The sequence below is a fragment of the Pongo abelii genome, chromosome 18 (assembly GCF_028885655.2).
Source record: "Pongo abelii isolate AG06213 chromosome 18, NHGRI_mPonAbe1-v2.0_pri, whole genome shotgun sequence".
Classification (NCBI taxonomy): domain Eukaryota; kingdom Metazoa; phylum Chordata; class Mammalia; order Primates; family Hominidae; genus Pongo; species Pongo abelii.
The window spans coordinates 3,708,162-3,727,856 of record NC_072003.2 but is presented as its reverse complement, the minus strand read 5'-3'; the positions used below and the strand labels follow the sequence as shown (position 1 = coordinate 3,727,856).

Sequence of the window (19,695 nt, the reverse complement as noted above, 5' to 3'; positions counted from 1 at the left end):
AGTCTTCCGACTTTTTAATTGTAAAATAAGTGAAAACTTTTGTTCTTTTTTTTTAATTTACTGTATGCTTTTTTGCTTTTTTTTTTTTTTTTTTTTTGAGATGGAGTCTCACTCTGCTGCCCAGGCTGGAGTGCAGTGGCGCCATCTCGGCTCACTGCAACCTCCGCCTCCTAGGTTCAAGCGATTCTCCTGCCTCAGCCTCCCCAGTAGCTGGGGTTACAGGCATGCGCTACCACGCCTGGCTAATTTTTGTATTTTTAGTAGAGGTGGGGTTTCACCATGTTGGCCAGGCTGGTCTCAAACCCTTGACCTCAGGTGATCCACCCGCCTCAGCCTCTCAAAGTGCTAGGATTACAGGCATGAGCCACCACGCCTGGCCTACTGTGCGCTTTTTACAAGCAGTGTGCTTTTCTTTTTCTTTTTTTTAAAGACAGGGTCTCCCTCTGTCACCCAGGCTGGAGTGCAGTGGCATGATCACGGCTCATTGCAGCCTCAACCTCCTGGTCTCAAGTGATTCTCCTGCCTCAGCCTCCTGAATAGCTGAGACCATAGGCGTGCCCCTCCACACCTGGCTAATTTTTTAATTTTTTTGTAGAGATGGAGTCTCACTTAGTTGTCCAGGCTAGTCTAAAACTCCTGGGCTCAAGTGATCCTCCCACCTTGGCCTCCTGAGTAGCTGGGCCCAAGGGTGCTTGCCACCACTCCCAGCTAAGTACTTTTCATATTAAAAAAAAAAAAAAGAAGAAAAAAGAAAAAAACCAACTCCACTTCTAATTTCACAACACAAAAATTCTTCTAGTGCTACTACTCTACTTAATTCAATCCTGTGTTGTTTTTTTAAACCAGACACATGAATCTGTACCAACACTTTTTCTTAATTGGCTCCTTCCCCTACAGAAACACTTAGGTAGCGAGCTGCAGGAAACCTGCGTTTGTCCGTGTGTTGTGCACTATGTCTTGCCACACTTGAGACAAAACAAAGCTCCTTTAGAGAAACCCTGGCTGGAGGGAAGGAGTGTGTCCCGGCTGTCATTGCCATGGGAGTCTGGAGTCTCCGAGAGGGCAGCCCAGGTCACCAGAGTTTCCAGATTTAGTCCCAGCTGTGGAAATGTGAAGGTGGCTGTAATCCAAGGTGAACTGGACTCCCAGAGGAATGTCAGCTTCCGACAGAAAATGCAGGATTCCTCATCTGGAGCCTGTTTCTATTGCCTGACTTTCAAAGAAACCAAGTTTTCATTTAACTTTAGCTAACCTTCTTTCAGAAAATTTTAGTTATTAAAATACATTTAATGCTTGGTATTGTGAACATGCAGAAGAAAGAAAATAAGATTACAAAATGAAATAAGAGCTATAATTAAAAGCCGACGTATGGGAAATGTTCTCAACTGTGCAAGTGATTAACAGCCAGATGTTCCCCTACGATTCCAAACGTGAGTCCCCAGTGCCCAGTTCCAGCCCCAACTCTGCTGGAGTCTCAGAGAAAATGTAGAGTAACAGAAGCAGCCAAGACCTGTGTGGTGTCAGAGCTTATTTCTCCTTGAGTTTTTGTCCCCTGGATGTGAATCACTAAGAACACATGGATTCCTCAAGTTTTAGGAGATAAATAAGGTGGAAAAAAATAAATCTTAGGGATTTGCTTCAATTCTTATTTAAGCTTCATGGAATGCAAACACAGGAGGCTAAAGCAGAAATAAGTATTGCTTCAGTGATCATGAATCCAGCCAACTTAGTGAACAAAACAGGCGTTGCCTTCCTAACCTTCTAAGTTCCCATTTACCTACAAGTCTGAGGGTTTTAATCTGCCAGGGTCCCTTGGCAAAAGGGTCAGAAGTCATTGTCACTCTCATCTAGGGGTTCAGGTTTCCGGACCCTTCGATTGGGCTTGGTTGGTGAAAGAGAAACGCTCTCGTCTTCCAAATCGTCATCCTCGTCATCATCATCTTCCATGTCAATTTCACTCTCCTCCGAGTCCTCCTATAGGAAAAAAATGGCAGATGCAATGGGGGGGGGTCCCACCTCATTCCTGACATCTTGTCCTAAGACTCTCTGCCTCCCTTTCTATAGCAGCATCCCTGTGTGAAGGAAGAGGCTGGCAGAGTGGCAAGCAGGCTGTGGGAGGGCATACGGATGGGACCAAGGCTATGTACTGCCAGCTGGAATTTATCATCCAACCAGAATCCTCCAAACTCCAGGTGCATCTGGGTGTGGTGCTGTAGGGGCTGGCTCTCCTGCAGTGTCTAAGAAGCACTCTTCATCTGCACTGAGGGCCACTGGACCCAGAGACTCCCCCTACAGATGGCAAGAAGGACAGGGGCTTGGAGAGAGGGAAGGGAGGCCTGTTTTGGCGTTTTGCAGATTGTGGATGGAAAGCAACATAGGCATTGGTATAAGGAGCAAAGTGAATCCCAGCTACTCCGGAGGCTGAGGCAGGAGAATCGCTTGAACCTGGGAGGCGGAGGTGCAGTGAGCTGAGATTGCACCACTGCACTCCAAAGCAAGACTCCATCTCAAAAAAAAGGAGGGGAGCAAAGTGAAAGACACACCCTCTCTCTCCTCATCAGATCAAGGGCTCCAGGGCGACCAACTCAGCCCAGCTTTAAAACGGCAGTTCCTGCGTCCCATGTAAACCAGGATGGCTGGTCGTTCTATCTAGATCATTCCCGCCGGTGCACACTCATGCTGTAATTTGCTTCTTGAAAAAAAACCTCAAAGGTAATCCCACCTTCCTCTCCAGCTGCTCTGCCCTGTCTCTCTCCCCTCACACAGAGCTCCTGAGTGAGTCGTTGAACTCACTGTCCACACCTGTGCCCCTCACGACTGCTTCAGTTCCCCTGGGTTCTCACCTACTGACCCCAGCACTGCTCCTGTCAAGACAGAAACATTCAACGGATTGGGATCGATTCTCAGGCCTCATCCTGCTTGAGCTGTGGAATCACCCCTTCATCCTTAAAACCCATCTTCTCTATCCCCCAGGGCCCCTTCTCTAGTCCAGGTCCCCCTTCCTCACTGCTGACGCCCCTCAGCCTCCTCTACCTGCCCCTTCCTCCCCGACCTCTGCAGGGCAGATGCAGCTCAGGACCTTGGGTCGCCTCTCTTCTCATTCTACTTGCTCTCCCTAGGCAGTCACATCTATCCTTGTGGCTTAGAAACCAACCAAATAAGGGTGGCTCCCAAAATTCTATGTCTAGCCCAGACGTGGCCCTTGAACTCCAGACTTAAATTCCACCTGGCTACTCAACCCTAGCATACGGCTGTCACATTCAGAATGTCCAAAACCAAACTTTCCATCTGCCCTCCAAACCCCTTTGTCAAGTCGGCCCCATCTCAGAAAATGAAACTCTGCTTTCTGCTGATTAGACCAAGCCCAGGCACCCTCATTTTTCTCTTTCTCTAACAGCCTATGTCCAATCAATTCACGAAACCTGATGGTTCTTAGAGACAGACCCAGGACCTGACCATTTCTCAACACCTCTGCTGCCACACCTTCGGCCAAGCACCGTCACCTCTGACCTCCACGGGTGCAGGCGCCTCCTAACTGGCTTCTCTCAAACAGGGATCATCAGCTCTTGACCCTTCTGGGCTCATGATTCTTCAGGGCCTTCCCCTCACACTCAGAGAAAACACAGAGTCTTCATCTCATCCTGCAAGGCTCTGCATGGCCCCTGCTGCCTCGTTCACTCACCCACAATCACACCAGCTGGCTCTGCTCCTCCATGCGAGGAGCGCATTCCACATGCCCAGGTGCTGCCAACCCGTGCGCTCGCTCCCTCCACTCAGGCCCTGCTCAAACACCACCACGTCAGAGCCCTTCACTGACCTCGCAGAAGACGCCACCCCCTCCTTGTTCCCTGTCACTCCCTGTCCCCTGAAGCTGTTATTCCTCCTGTTAACACCATAAGCCCTGATCCGACGATCCATCATTATTGCTGGGGTGTGAGCCATGAAGCGGGGGCTTGTCTCTGCCCTCTGCTGCGTTCCCCCATAATCCACGACAGCACTGGCATGTGGCAGGCACTCAACAGACACGTGTTGGATGCCTGAACATGTAAAGCATGGAACCCTGTGCCTGGAGGGCTGCATGGACACAGCCTCCTTGAAATAAACAAGTGACCACCAGGCATAAAGCTCAGCTGCGACTAATGCATTCGCTCTGAGAAGAGAGAAGGCAAACCCTGGAGAAGAGGCAGGCGGTGCTGCCTCAGCATCTCCAGCGCCCATGCCACACTCCCTCTACTTCTGTCTTGGGTGGGCAAGACGGAGAGAAGCTATTTACCATCCACACCCGAGCTTGTTAGGAAAATTATTTTCTAGTTGCTCTCTCTGCTTCTCTACAGACTGTGCCCTGTGAATTCAAGGCCTGATTTCTGCAAACTGCCGGCAAGCCTGAGCGGCCTCTCCTCACTGTGAATTCTGCAGCAGCACGGACTGCGGGTGCGTGAATCTGTGTGCAAGAACACACAGCCCTGTTTCTGTCTCTATGCAGCCACTAGTGCCATGCCCCAGACACAGGTGTATCCACCAATGGAGGCAGCCTGGGGTCAGTCTCTGTCTAGTCGCCCTTCGCTGTGTGGGCCGAGCAGCACTGCCAGGGACGCAACAAAGAACGTAGACTTGAGCAATGGCCGGCAGAGCCCTGATGACCAGACCCCACCGAGGACCCCTAGACTCCCCTTTTGCTTAAGTGCTCCAGGGAGTTATCCACTCAGTAAAGCTCAAGGCAGCTTATGTCTCAGCCTCATGCCTGGCACCTCGAGGGCCTGGTCTGGGGACAGTACTGCTTCACTGTTCCGTCCCCAGCACAGAGCAGGGAGGAGGGCTGGTCCTGAGCCCGGCCTTGGTGTCTTCCTTCATTTCTAGGTTACGGCCCAGGGCCTGAGGACTGCCCAGCCTGAGCTTTCCCCGTCTCCAGGCTCCATGCTTGCGCCTCCTTTTTAGCATAGGGGCCTTCAGTGATCCCGCTGTCACCATGGGATCCCTTTTGAGTGGCTTTTTGCCCAGGAGAGAGGAAGCATCACTCCTAGGGAGAGGCCCCTGGCTGGCCCCGGGAGGGCTGACAGACACCCACAAACACATGAGGCAGAACAGAAAACCAACCTGCTTCTTGGAACTGGAAGTCTTGCATTTACCTAAGAGAGCTGGTGCTGCTTCCATCTTTGGAAAGCGAGAATGGAAAGAACAGTGAGAAAGCGAAAAAAGCAGAGCAAGCACATTCACTTGAAAAGAGATGAGCCATCCACGAGCAAGGAAGAGTCCAGAGCCTCATGAGGCCAAACCCTGCCATGCATTGAGGCACAGCAGGGCTGACCATAGACGGCTCCCTGGCTGCTGGCAGCAATTCAGCCACTCCCATCTATGGGGACAGCCAAACCCAGAGCGCACAGAACCACTGAGGTGAGCGGGGGACTTACATTGTCATCGGAGTCTCCACCTTGCATCATGCCCACAATGCGTTTGCCAGGTCTTCCTGAGAACAACAAAAGCATGAAGAAGTCATAAAAATCTTGGAAAATAAAACAGGAAATAGCATTCAAGATTTGTTTTCTGGCCAGGCCTGTTGGCTTTTGTGTATAATCCCAGGACTTTGGGAGGCTGAGACAGGAGGCCAGGAGTTTGAGGCCAGCCTGGGCAACATAATGAAACCTCATCTCTACAGAAATTTTTTAAAAAATTAGCTAGGTATGGTGGTTCACACCTGTAGTCTCAGCTACTCGGGAGGCTGAGGCAGGAGACTCACTTGAAACCGGGAAGCAGAGGTTGCAGTGAGCTGAGATCGCGCCACTGCACTTTAGTCTGAACGACAGAATGAGATTCTGTCTCCAAAAAAAAAAGCAACTGTGCTCCAAACATTAACAGGATTAACAGGTGGTAGATAAGAAATGTTTTTAAAGGCAAATATAGGAGAATTTTATAGTATTAAAATAAAAATTTACAAAACCTTTCACCTAAGAATTTGACTTTTAATGATGCAACCTAAAGATATGCAGACATGCAGAAAGATGTACATACAAGGAAAAGAGGGGAAATATCAATGTGAGAATGCCCAGTAAATCATGGGTACAGTCCTGCTAGGAATATGACATAGCCATTAAAAAGTAGGGGGCAGGCCAGGAGCAGTGGCTCACGCCTGTAATCCCAGCACTTTGGGAGGCTGAGGCAGGTGGATCACCTGAGGTTGGGAGTTCGAGACCAGCCTGGCCAACATGGTGAAACCCCGTCTCTACTAAAAATACAAAAATTATCTGGGTGTGGTGGCGCAGGCCTGTAACCCCAGCTACTTGGGATTGCAGGAGAATTGCTCCCTCCGGGAAGCAGAGGTTGCAGTGAGCCAAGATCACGCCATTGCACTCCAGCCTGGGGACCAGGAGCAAGACCTTGTCTCAAAAAAAAAATTAGGGGGCAGATCTATTACTGTCAGAGGAAGAGTTCCAGTTGTATTTAGTTTTTAAAAACAAAAGCAAGTTGCAGAACCATACAAACCTTCTGGTTGCACTCTGGTTATATTTTTCTCAGGGGATCTTTGTATGTGTATGTGTGCGCGTACGTATATGTACAGAAACGTAATCTGTAAAGACACACCCACCCTGGCCACTAGCCATGAGCCCTCCCAGGTGGGAGTGGGACATGAGGAAGACCCCAGGAGAGAATTCACATTCGCTCTACAAATTTTGTTGCCTGAGTCTTTTTTTGTTTTAACTCTTTTTTTTTTTTTTTTTTGAGACAGAGTCTCGCTCTGTTGCCCAGGCTGGAATGCAGTGGCGTGATCTCAGCTCACTGCAAGCTCCGCCTCCCAGGTTCACGCCATTCTCCTGCCTCAGCCTCCCGAGTAGCTGGGACTACAGGCGCCTGCCATTGCACCCAACTAATTTTTTTTTATTTTTAGTAGAGACGGGGTTTCACCGTATTAGCCAGGATGGTCTCGATCTCTTGACCTCATGATCCACCCGCCTCGGCCTCCCAAAGTGCTGGGATTATAGGCGTGAGCCACCGTTCCTGGCTTAACTTAGTTTTAAGAGCCCCTCTATGTTGCCCAGGCCGGAGTGCAGTGGCTATTCACAGACACAATCATCACATACTACAGCTCCGAGCTCCTGGGCTCAAATGATCCTTCTGCCTCAGCCTCCTGAGTAGCTGGGAATAAGGCGTGCACCACTGCGCTGAGCTTTGTTGCTTGAATCTTTTGTGATGAGTAAAGGAATTAGAACTTTTTTTTTTTTAAGGCAGAGGTGCTCATTTAAGTCCCTTTCTGCATTAATTCTCAGGCTATTAGGTATATCACTGCACTGAGAGTGGCAGAGGCAATGTGTTCTTGTGGCTCTGAGAAATACCAAGCCATAAATATGAACCATCCAGTCTTGGGATCACAGACAAGTAAGAGTATTAGGAGCAAACATGACCACTGAGCAGTTCAAGAGCCATAAACAACAGAACAGGATAAACCTGAGCAAGAGCTGCTTCTAGGGGCCATTCATAGCAACTCTTGTGGGCCTCAACACTAAGCAGCCTGCCCCAGTCCTGGCCAGGTGTTCTGTGAAACAGGGCACAGGGAGGAAGTCCAGCAAAAGACGCTGGGGTACCTTGCATGAGCATCTCCATGGCTGTCCGCGGCTTGGGCAGCTGCCTTTCTTCCAACTCACTGTCGGATTCATCGTCCTCCTGGATGTCTATGTCTGAGTCATCATTACCTGGCAGGAACACAAGCAGGCAAAACAAAGGAGTGGCTTCATCATCACAACTAAACAGCTCTGCCCAGTAAGGTTTGTGTGCAAAAGTCATTTGTTCATTTCTTATTCCATCCAGGAAATTAAGACATTAAATCCTTATCCCATGCAATGCAAATCAAATTATATAATCAATTTTAAAATAAAATTAATACATGTACCTCAGGCTCAATAAGATTGCTTCTTACAACTCAAACCAATACAGACCTGAGAAGTGAGCAGGTAAACTAAAGTCAACTGCTATTATATGATTTCAATGTGTCTCCCAAAAGCATGTGTTGGAAACTTAAATCCCAATGCAACAGTGTTGGGAGGTGGGGCATACTGAGAGTTGTTTAGGTCATGAGGGCTCCGCCTTGAAGAATGGATTAATGCTGGTTATAAAAGGGCTTGAGGCTGTGAGTTTGATCTCTTGCTCTCTCTCGCCCTCTCTTTGCCCTTCTGCCATGGGATGGTGCAGCAAGATGCAGCTCCTTGATCTTGGGCTTGCCCCTAGAACTGTGGCTCATTAAGTTTCAGACAAGTAAGTTTCTGATTATAATGATAACAGTATAACCTAATACTAATATATTATATATAGTTATATAATTGTCATATATATTATATACAATATATGTCATGTTTTATATATATTATATAATATATAATATAATATATATTAATAATTAATTATTAATTAATAATATATTATATACTATATTATATATATAAATTATATTTATATTTATTATATAATAATATATATATATTTACATATATTTACATATAATATATTTATTATATATAAATATAATATATAATATATAATACATAATATATATAATATAATATAAAATATATTATATATATAAAATATATATAAAATATAATATTATATATAAAATATATATAAAATATAATATTATATATAAAATATATATAAAATATAATATTATATATAAAATATATATAAAATATAATATATATATAATATATATAAAATAATATTATATATAAATAATATATATATAATATAATATATATAAATAATATATATAAAATATAATATTATATATAAAATATATATAAAATATAATATTATATATATAAAATATATATAAAATATAATATATATAAAATATAAAATATATTATATATATAAAATATATATAAAATATAATATATAATACGTATTATACGTATTATATAATACGTATATACGTATATATACGTAATATAATATATAATACGTATTATATATTATAATATATATTATTATAAATATAACATATTATATAATATATATTAATTATAATAAATATATTATATATTTATTATATATTTACATATATTTATATATTATATATTTATTATATATTATATATTATATTTATATTTAATATATTTATAATAAATATATTATAAATATAAATATAATAAATATATAATATATTATATATGCCATATATATATAAACCACACACACACACACACACACACACATATAAAACTGGCCCTCTGTATCCACGGATTTCACATCCACGGGTTCAGCCAACCATGGATCTGAATTATTTGGAAAAAAAATCTACAAAGTTCAAAAAAGATCTACAAAGTTCCAAAAAGCAAAACTTGAATTTGCCACATAGCAAGTACTATGTTGAATCCATGTGAATGAAGTGATGTATAGGCATTATGTTAGGTATTTTACGTAATCTAGAGATGATTTAAAGTATATGGGAGGATGTGCATAGGTTACATGAAAAGGACTTGAACATCTGTGGATTTTGGTATCCACAGGTGGGTTGTGACACCAGTTCTTCGCAGATATTGAGGGACGACTGCATATATACATATATATAATGCTGTATATATTTTATGTAAAATATATAATTACCCAGTCTCAGGTATTCTGTTATAGCAGCACAAAACAGACTAAGACATTAATGCATGCTGACACTGAAACCACTGAGCTGACAGTGACAATTAAAATTAAGTATGACTGACAACATGCCAGTATAATTCAATGGGGAAATAACAGTCTTTTCAACAAATGATAATAGGACAACTGACTAGCCACATGCAAAAGAATGCAGTTGGACTCCCTATCTCACACCATATACAAAAATTAACTCAAAGTGGATCAGAGACCTAAATGTAAGAGCTAAAACTATAGAACTCCTAGAAGAAAACATAGAGGTAAATCTTGGTGAATAAAGCAAGATCAGAATGGCAGGTCTTAGCATCCTGGCCTGGGGACAGAATGGGATGCAAATAATGAACCAGGGCTCCTAGCTGAGCTGGGCCTCTTGCAAGGGACAAACCCCATGCAGGCTGATCACTGAGGGCTGCCTCACACGCTCCTGGCTGACATGAAACTAAAAAGGGGAGGGCTGCTTTGGCTAGACAGGCCCTTCAAATTTCCTAACCTTGTTCCTGGAGGATTTCCCAGCAGTCCCTATCCTTCCTCCAAAGTTTCCTGAGATTCAGATGAGAGAGTCATAGAACAGGTGCAAAATGAGAGAGATACAAGGGAAACGGCAAAGAAAGAGAGAGAGCGAGAGAGCATGCGGGAGCATGTGTGTGGGCCTGCTGCCTCAAGTATGCTGCCCTCAACATGAGAGTGAATAGAATACTTCACCCTGAAGAAAAGAAAGGGCAACCAGCAAGAGGAGGAGGAACTCCATGCAACAAGCCTGTTGATTCAGCAGGAAGATCCTGGGCTGCTACTGGTCCCTGACAGTGACTTGACACTGAAGTTCAGGGATGTAGGGTCCAGCCCCACAGGGTTGGTGGGTTTTCTCCCCATGTGCAGAGACAAGAGAGTGTAGAAATAAAGACACAAGACAAAGAGATAAAAGAAAAGACAGCTGGGCTCGGGGGACCACTACCACCAAGACGTGGAGACTGGTAGTGGCCCCGAATGCCAGGCTGCGCTGATATTTATTGGATACAAGACAAAGGGGCAGAGTAAGGAGTGTGAGCCATCTCCAATGATAGGTAAGGTCACATGGGTCACCTATCCACTGGACAGGGGGCTCTTCCCTGCCTGGCAGCCGAGGCAGAGAGAGAGGGAGAGAGGAGAGAGAGACAGCTTACACCATTATTTCTGCTTATCAGAGACTTTTAGTACTTTCACTAATTTGCTACTGCTATCTAAAAGGCAGAGCCAGGTGTACAGGACAGAACATGAAGGCAGACTAGGCGCATGACCACTGAAGCACAGCACCACAGAGGAACTGTTAGGCCTCCGGATAACTGTGGGCAGGCCTGACTGATGTCAGGCCCTCCACAAGAGGTGGAGGAGTAAAGTCTTCTCTAAACTCCCCCGGGGAAAGGGAGACGCCCTCTCCCGGTCTGCTAAGTAGCAGGTGTTCTTCCTTGACACTGATGCTGCCGCTAGACCATGGTCCACTTGGCAACGGGCGTCTTCCCAGACGCTGGTGTTTCCGCTAGACCAAGGAGCCCTCTGGTGGCCCTGTCTGGGCATAACAGAAGGTTCGCACTCTTGTCTTCTGGTCACTTCTCACCATGTCCCCTCAGCTCCTATCTCTGCATGGCCTGTTTTTTCCTAGGTTATGATTGTAGAGTGAGGATTATTATGATATTGGAATAAAGAGTAATTGCTATAAACTAATGATTAATGATATTCATATATAATCATATCTATGATCTATATCTAGTATAACTATTCTTATTTTATATATTTTATTATACTGGAACAGCTCGTGCCCTTGGTCTCTTGCCTCAGCAGCTGGGTGGCTTGCCACCCACGCAGGGATAATGGAAGCTGCCTGGTCACAGAGAGCTCCTTCCCGGAATCTAGGCCTTCTATGGACGTAACCCTGTGTCTCTCCAGCTGAGTGTCTTGCTGAGCCATTCTGGATTATGGCGGGCATCTCAGCAGCACGGGGACCATCACGAAGCGAGTGGCTCCTCTCCCTGCACTGCATCCCAATGCTTGCTTCCCATCATGCAGCCTGAAAATACAGAACCCTACACACCTCTAAGGCCACGTTTTCTTATAGTTACGCATCATATATAATTCAAACTATCATTTAAACATGGGAAAACACTATCTTAACTGGCACAAGAACAAAACGTGTTTTAAATGCTATATTTAAACCAGACTCTTGAGTGAATACAATGGTACCCAATATAGAAGTTGTGAGAAAACTGCCTTTTGAAAATATTTTTGTACCTATAGTCAACAGTAATTTATTATACTTTTCAAAATTGAAGATGTAAAGTGAAGTGTTCTTACTACAGTAAAAAAAAAAACTGCTGAAAAAAAGAAGAAAATACATATTAAAAAAATATATATATATATCTCAAGGCTGAAAATGCTAGTCCAGAGTAAACTGCTCGTTTACAAAGCCCAGCCTTACTTCCACTCTTGAGCAGGCGCTTCTCTTCCTCCTTGAGCTTGTTCTGTATCAGGCAGAGAGTGTTTTTAGCTTCCTGTGGAAGAGGAAAAACAGACTCAGGAGAGATGGCCCTTTTCTGGACTGTTCGATTCTTCTTCACCACTGTGTAAGGACTGCTAAGTTTGTGCTACAGAACAAAAAAAGAGCTAAACTCAAGGAAGGGGAAGATAATTAACACTGCCTGAGCAACTCCAGGGTCCTGAAACTTATTGCCCTTTCTCTCTGAGGTTGCCTGGTGGCCTGGTGGACAGGGGCGCCCACAGTGAAGCAGATGCCCCACCCCATGCTTCTCCGATTGCATTTCCCTGCCTCTGAGGAGAACTAAATGCCCACCACGCATGCCTGTATGACCTGGGGACACAGAACAGACACATCTAACTTTAGGGCAGAGACAGGCCTCTTGCTTTCAAAGGAAGAAAGTATAGATTTTATCATTTATCTTTCCTGCCCTGCCTTCAGACTCCAGCTCAAAAGATGCTAAATGGTGGGACAGGTAAGGATGAGAACAGGGGTGGGGACAGGAGGAAATATCTCAGATCATAAAATGTGGCCTTGATTATTATCAAGGAAGAGAATGGGGGCTGGGCGTGGTGGCTCACACCTGTTACCCCCATGCTTTGGGAGGCCAAGGCAGTAGGATCACTTGAGCCCAGGAGTTTGAGACCAGCCTGGGCAACATAGGGAAACCTCATCTCTACAACAAATTTTAAAAATTTAGCCAGGTAAGGTGGCAAGTGCCTATAGTCCCAGCTACTCAAGAGGCTGAGGTGGGAGGATTGCTTGAGCCCAGGAGGTCTGAAGCTACAGTGAGCCATGATCACACCCTGTGCTCCAGACAGAGTGGCAGGCAACAGAGTGAGACCCTGTTGAGAAAGAGAAAGAGACGGTGGCGGTGGGGGGAGGGAAAGACAGAGGGAGAAAGTTGGCTTTATATATTGTTGTTGTTCTAAACATTAAAAATAAAGCACTGTGTTTCAGGCATGGGGTATTTCAAGGGAACAGGTATTCTAATGACAGAGACCGAGGGTGAGTAAGAGAAAAAGAGATGTACTTGTTGAAGGAAGGGTAGGGTAGAGGGGCTCCCTCGGAAGTTTCCTGGGCCACCTACCTGCCATTCTGAGGCATACTGTTTGGTTTGTTCTCTGAATCCAGAGGTGGCCCCAGATAATACAACAAAATGGCCAACGTTTCTTTTCACTGCCCTTGACTGTTCTTTCCCAGGTACCCAATGTTTAAAATGTTCTAAACTCCAGGCTCTTTCCAGTGCCCTGGAAATGTGCCTGTCCCATACCATGTCTCCATGGCCTGCCTCTGCCACAGAGTAATGCTAGTAATGAATTCCTCGTCAAGATGACGTGTGTCCACACGGATGCGTTAGGTACTCCTAGTTAGTCCTCCTGGACAACAAAATAGCTCTGCCGAACTCAAATGCTCAGGATTGTAAGAAGCCTAGCATAACCTTAATACCAAAAGCTGTCAAGGGCATGAGAAGGGGAGACTGCAGACCAATTTCATCATGCAAATCGAGTCTAAATGACCATTCTCAGGTTAAGGATACGGCAGTTCAAAAATTGATCACAACTTGGTTCAATTCCCTTTGCTCTAAATTCCACATTTACCAACTCATGCTCGGGTCTGAAACACTCTTTTCCTAAATGGCCTTACCCACAGGGATGAGAGGAACCTGTAAGATGGTTGGTCAGGTTCAAGGCCACACATTTATTTCCCACAATCAATCAATAAACTGCCATTCCTCTTTACAAAACAATCTCCAATGAGCTATTCTGGTGATTCAATTAACCAGGACTTGAAAATCTCTTTTTTTTTTTTTGAGATGGTGTCTTGCTCTGTCGCCCAGGCTAGAGTACAGTAGCGCAATCTCGGCTCACTGCAACCTCTGCCTCCTGGGTTCAAGCAATTCTCCTGCCTTAGCCTCCCAAGTAGCTGGGATTACAGGAGCCCACCACCATATCAGATAAATTTTGTATTTTTAGTAGACGGGGTTTCACCATCTTGGACAAGCTGATTTCAAACTCCTGACCTCGTGATCCACCAGCTGTGGCCTCCCAAAGTGCTGGGATTACAGGCGTGAGCCACTGCACCCGACCCTTTTTTTTTTTTCTTTTTGAGACAGGGTCTTGCTCTGTCAACCAAGCTGGAGTGCATTGGCATGATCATGGCTCACTCCAACTTCAAACTCCCAGGCTCAAGCAATCCTTCCATCTCAGCCTCCCAAGTAGCTGAGACAACAGGCGTGTAACACCATGCCCAGCTAATTTATTTTTACTTCTTTGTAGAGACAGGGTCTCATTATGCTGCCCAAACTGGTCTCAGACTCCTGGGCTCCAGTGATCCTCCTGCCTAAGCCTCCCAAAGTGCTGGGATTACAAGTATAAGCCGTTGCACCTTATTTTTGGAGATGGGATCTTGCTCTGTTGTCCAGGCTGGAGTACAGTGGCATGATCTTGGCTCACTGAGACCTCTGCCTCCCAGGTTCAAGTGATTCTCCTGTCTCAGCCTCTCGAGTAGCTGGGACTACAGGTGTGTACCACCACACCCAGCTAATTTTTTGTATTTTTAGGAGAGGTGGGGTTTCACCATGTTGGCCAGGCTGGTCTCGAACTCCTGACCTCAAGTGTTCCACTCGTCTTGGCCTCCCGAAGCCAAGCAAGCTTTTAAATCTGCACTCGAGACCAGCTACATAATTTTTGGGATCAGTGGAAAATAAAATGCACTTAAAAATTATTATGAATTTCAAGACAGTGACAACAGGGCCTGAAAGCAAGCACTCGCCCCATGTCGGCACAGGGTCTTACGCAGCCGCACAGGCCTCATGTCGGCCCTGTCTGTTCTCTTAACTGACTAAACCTGATGAAATATGACATCAAAGATTTGACAACCCTGGAGTCCACGGTACACTGCCAGCAAAACAAACGCATTACATGAGCAATCCTCAGACTGACCTGGGAGAAAAAACATGTACTGATATTTTTTTCACAATGATATTAACAAAATGACCTGTCACCTAGTACAAAATAACACACCAGAAGGAATGGCTGAACAGAGGACAGGCTCAGCTCACCTCAAACCTTTCTTGCTCCATCCTATGATGATCTTCAAGCTGTTGTTCCAGATAAGTCAGATTTTGAAATTTCTCCAGATAAATGTCATACTGCTTTTGTAATTCTTCCTCAGTCTTCTCATACTCATCCATAAAACATGGCCTAAAAGAAGCAAATGAAACAGAAAGAAAAGGTGAATTATATGCAGTAGTTTGAAATGGGTATTCACAGTTTCAGACACCATGGTGGCTTTCTCTGGAAACCCTTAATTAGAGAAGGTCCTTCATTCTTGTAACTGCTTAAAAATATTTTCCCTTTTCTCCTTTCTCCCTCCAAAATGAACATACTTCTTTTTCATCATAAATAAGATGTGCTCTTTGTAAAAACTTGAAATAATCCTGAAAGTATGAAGAATGACGTAAAAATTACTGATAATCCCATCACCAGGTATAAGCGCTTGATAGTTGACATACATCCTTCCAGACTTTTCTATGCATAAATATAGATAGGAATGCATTTTAAACAAAAATTAAATATACCAAGAAATTTTATAATCTTTATTTCATTTCAATATACCATAATCTCAATAGAGTTAAAAATGATCAGGCTGGGCGCACTGGCTCACACCTTAACCCTAGCACTTTGGGAGGCTGAGGTAGGAGGAGGATTGAGCCCTGGAGTTCAAGGCTGCAGTGAGTGAGGATCCTCTGACCTTGCCATGGCACTCCAGCCCTCCAGCCTGGGTGACACACTGAGACCCCATCTCTAAAGGCAAAAAATCACATACCAGACACATCTCTCAAAATCAATCAATATATATATTATTATCTTATTTGGGTATAATGTTCTACTGTTGGCCAGGTGCGGTGGCTCACGCCTGTAATCCCAGCACTTTGGGAGGCCAAGGCGGGCGGATCAACTGAGGTCAGGAGTTTGAGACCAGCCTGGCCAACATGGTGAAACCTCGTCTCTACTAAAAATACAAAAATTAGCCAGGCGTGGTGGCGCATGCCTGTAATCCCAGCTACTCGGGTTGCTGAGGCAGGAGAATCGCTTGAACCTGGGAGGCGGAGGTTGCAGTGAGCCGAGATTGCGCCACTGCACTCCAGCCTAGGCAACACAGAGAGACTCCATCTCAAAAGAAATAATAATAATAATAATAATGTTCTACTGTCAGGATATTACAAATTTAAAGCAATCCTCTAAAAAGGGGACCACAGGTTGCTACAAATTAAAGCTGGTGTTTTTTTTTTGTTTGTTGAGACAGGATCTCACTTTGTCACCCAGGCTACAGTGCAGTGGTATGATCATGGCTCACTGCAGCATCGAATGCCTGGGCTCAGGTGATCCTCCTGGCTCAGGCCCCCAAGTAGCTGGGACTACAGACATGTGCCACTACACTCGGCTATTTTTTATTTTTATTTTTTGTAGAGATGGGGTTTCGCCATGTTGCCCAGGCTGGTCTTGAACCCCTGAGTTCAAGTGATCTGCCCGCCTTGGCCTCTCAAAGTGCTGGGATTATAGACGTGAATCACTGTGCCCAGCCTAAAGAGGTTTTTAAACGATAAAAAAAATTTTAAAAAGGCTAGGCGTAATGACTCACGCCTGTAATCCCAGCACTTTGGGAGGCCAAGGCAGGTGGATCACAAGGTCAGGAGTTCAAGACCAGCCTGGCCAACATGGTGAAACTCCGTCTCTACTAAAAATACAAAAATTAGCTGGGCGTGGTGGCGGCCGCCTGTAATCCCAGCTACTTGAGAGGCTGAGGCAGGAGAATCACTTGAATCCGGGAGGGAGAGTTTGCACTGAGCCGGGATCGTGCCATTGCACTCCAGCCTGGGCAACAAGAGTGAAAATCCATCTCAAAAAAAAAAAAAAAACCCATAAAAATCTATACTGGTTTGCTGAACTTTTTCTTTTTTTCTTATTATTGACCTTAAAGGAAAAATTCTACTCTTTTAAAAATATAAGCAGATAAACTAAGAAATAATTATAATCTTTTGAACTAGAGCAAAACAAAGAGACTTTTCTGTTAAAAGGATTTGGAGCTTAACAAAAATGAATTGATGCTTTAAAGGTGGAATGTGTCAAGGAGATCAATCTATCTGGCAGCAATGACTTCTGTTTTTTTTTTCCTCTGTGAGGCTCCAGAGGTAAAGAGCCAGTTTCAGGAGGGGAAGGGCCTCAGCCTTGCGCTGGGCGGGGAGGAGCCAGGGCGCTCCCTGTGGTTGCTGTCGCTGCCTCCAGGTGCTGCCTCCCCACAGACCTCGGGACAGTGGCCAGGGTGTAGCCAGCCACCAACATCCAAAACGGCAAAACATCCGAGCAGCGCAGGCAGCTGGGAAGAGGAGGGAACCAAGAAGAAAGAAAAATAAAGGGAGAATGAAAAGGGAGAAAGAGCAGAAGCATGGGGAAAGGAAAGAGGCACAGAACGAGGAAGAGAAGAGAGACAGAGCCGGCACCACTATTCTCCATCGGTATTCCTGGGAAATATATTTCCAATGAGGTAAAGTAGGAAGGACAAATTACTGACTGGTGAGGAATGATCAAGGTTTAAATAAAGTCTAAAATCTATGCCAACAAACAGGCAGGAGTATGTTTCTGTTTCTACCTAATTTATGGCAAGATCTTAGGAGACCACGTCTGGATTTCCCTGTCTGGACTCACTTACTCTGCCTTGAGTTCCAAGAAGCTATAAAAGCTTAAAGGGCAGTTCAAGCATTAAGCAGTTTTCCAGACATACTGCAAGCAGTAAAGAGAATGAGTTTAGCCATCTGCTTGCTACGACAGGCAACACATGTACATTTTGAGGTGAAGATATCCTTATGTAAGGCTTTTTTTCATTGCTTGAGAAGAGTTAAGATCACATTCTATTCTCTTAAGTCTTTGTTCTAACTTTTTTTTTTTTTCTTTTAGAGTCAGGGCCTTGTTCTGTTGCTCAGCCTCGTTCTGTGGCTCAGGCTGGAGTGCAGTGATGCAACCATAGCTCACTGCAGCCTCAACCTCCTGGGCTCAAGCAATCCTCCCACCTCAGCCTCCCAAGTAACTGGGACTACAGGTGTGTACCACCATACTGAGGTAATTTTAAAAAATTTTTAGAGATGGGGTTTCATTATGCTGCCCAGGCTGGTCTCAAACTCCTGGGCTCAAGAGAACCCCCCGCCCCAGCCTCACGAGTAGCTGAGATTTCAGACATGAGCCACCACGCCCAGTTTGTTTGAACTTTCCAGGACATCTTTCTACTCACTCTCCAAGTGTTCATATCTACCTGACACTCTGCAGAGTCTCTAGTCGCTTCCGATTTCTTTCCAGTTCTAATTTTCTCTTTTCGATTTTGGCTTCTAAATTAGCTTCATCAGAGGCCACATTATTGAGCAGGTCTTTAGTCTTCTGAACCTGTGTCTATATTTAATGGGAAATAATGAGACAAGGTGGCAATAAAAACAGCCATCCTAATTCTTAGAAGAATTTTGCAACTCTTCAGGCATAGCAACATTATGCTTAACAAACACAAAAACAAACAAATAAAATAGACACTTCCCCAAGCAATGACTCACTTAACCCACTAGTTCCAGAGAGAATGTCACACAGGTCCAGAAAAAGTTCTCTCTCTTTTTTTTTCCCCATGAAAAGCAGGCATTTCTACTCAGGGAAAGAAGTGAAGATGGAAAGAAGAGTGTCCTGGTCAAGGTGGAGAGGCCTGCAGTCTTTTGTCTGGCTCACTCAGTTAGAACAAGGTACACATCACTCTGGATGGTCAGTCTGCCTTTTTTTCAGGCCACGCCCCTAGTTACAAACACCCGACTTACAGAATACCCACACACACCAAGTACTGCTCTACTAGGAGGGGAGAGAAAGAAACAGCTGGTCCCAGCCCTAACCCACTGCCCGCTGGGATTGAGATATGGTCCTCTTCCCTCTCCCTGACTACAGACTAAAAATGAGGAGAAACCACTCTGAAGACAGTACAAAAGCAGTTCCCGCAGTGGCACTGGCCACACTGGCGTGCACCAGCTCTGGAGGGGGCCCAGGGCAACATTCGGACAGAGGCCCTTGGGCAACAGAGGCTGAGTAAAGAAGGGAAAGGGGACACGGGCCCACTGACAATGACACAAGTCTCCCTATCCTAAGAGAAGGTTCATTTGAAGCAGGTAGAGTCACAGGTAGTGCACTGTCTTCACATGCGTCTTGCCTGGTGGCTGGCTGGATCACATGCCTGTGGTTCAGGCTCCAATCTCTTTATGAGGAATCTGGACTGCCACCCAGCTGAGCGTGGAACTGCCCCCCAGGGTTCTGGCTTTCCAGCCCTGCATTAAGTTCCTGGTGGCCAAGGTGGGACTTCCCCTCAGCACTTTGCCTATGTGTAGCATCCCATAAAGGGGTTACTCTGTTTTCCTGCAAGTCTCTGAAAAGCTATGGGCTCCAGACAAATGGCCTAAGAAGCCCAGACACTCTCCACAACTCTCAGGCATGGTGTGTTTTGGAACCAGCCACTGTTACTGACAATGCATT

The 19,695-nt window shown here is 45.0% G+C and overlaps 1 protein-coding gene across 7 annotated transcripts in view; it reads right to left on the bottom strand.

The window, feature by feature from the left end:
* Positions 1 to 1,266: 1,266 nt before the first annotated feature.
* The window catches only part of CLUAP1 (clusterin associated protein 1), a 41,554-nt gene continuing 23,125 nt past the window's right edge, over positions 1,267 to 19,695 (bottom strand). For all 7 annotated transcript variants that reach the window (XM_054533325.2, XM_054533323.2, XM_024233657.3 and 4 more), the window contains 6 exons: positions 18,452 to 18,585; positions 15,204 to 15,345; positions 12,083 to 12,155; positions 7,575 to 7,682; positions 5,409 to 5,464; positions 1,267 to 1,974 (listed from right to left, as the gene is read on the bottom strand). In XM_054533325.2, coding sequence (XP_054389300.1) covers positions 1,825 to 1,974; positions 5,409 to 5,464; positions 7,575 to 7,682; positions 12,083 to 12,155; positions 15,204 to 15,345; positions 18,452 to 18,585 — 663 coding nt within the window. In that variant the 3' untranslated portion in view covers positions 1,267 to 1,824. The remainder of the gene's footprint in view (positions 1,975 to 5,408; positions 5,465 to 7,574; positions 7,683 to 12,082; positions 12,156 to 15,203; positions 15,346 to 18,451; positions 18,586 to 19,695) is intronic.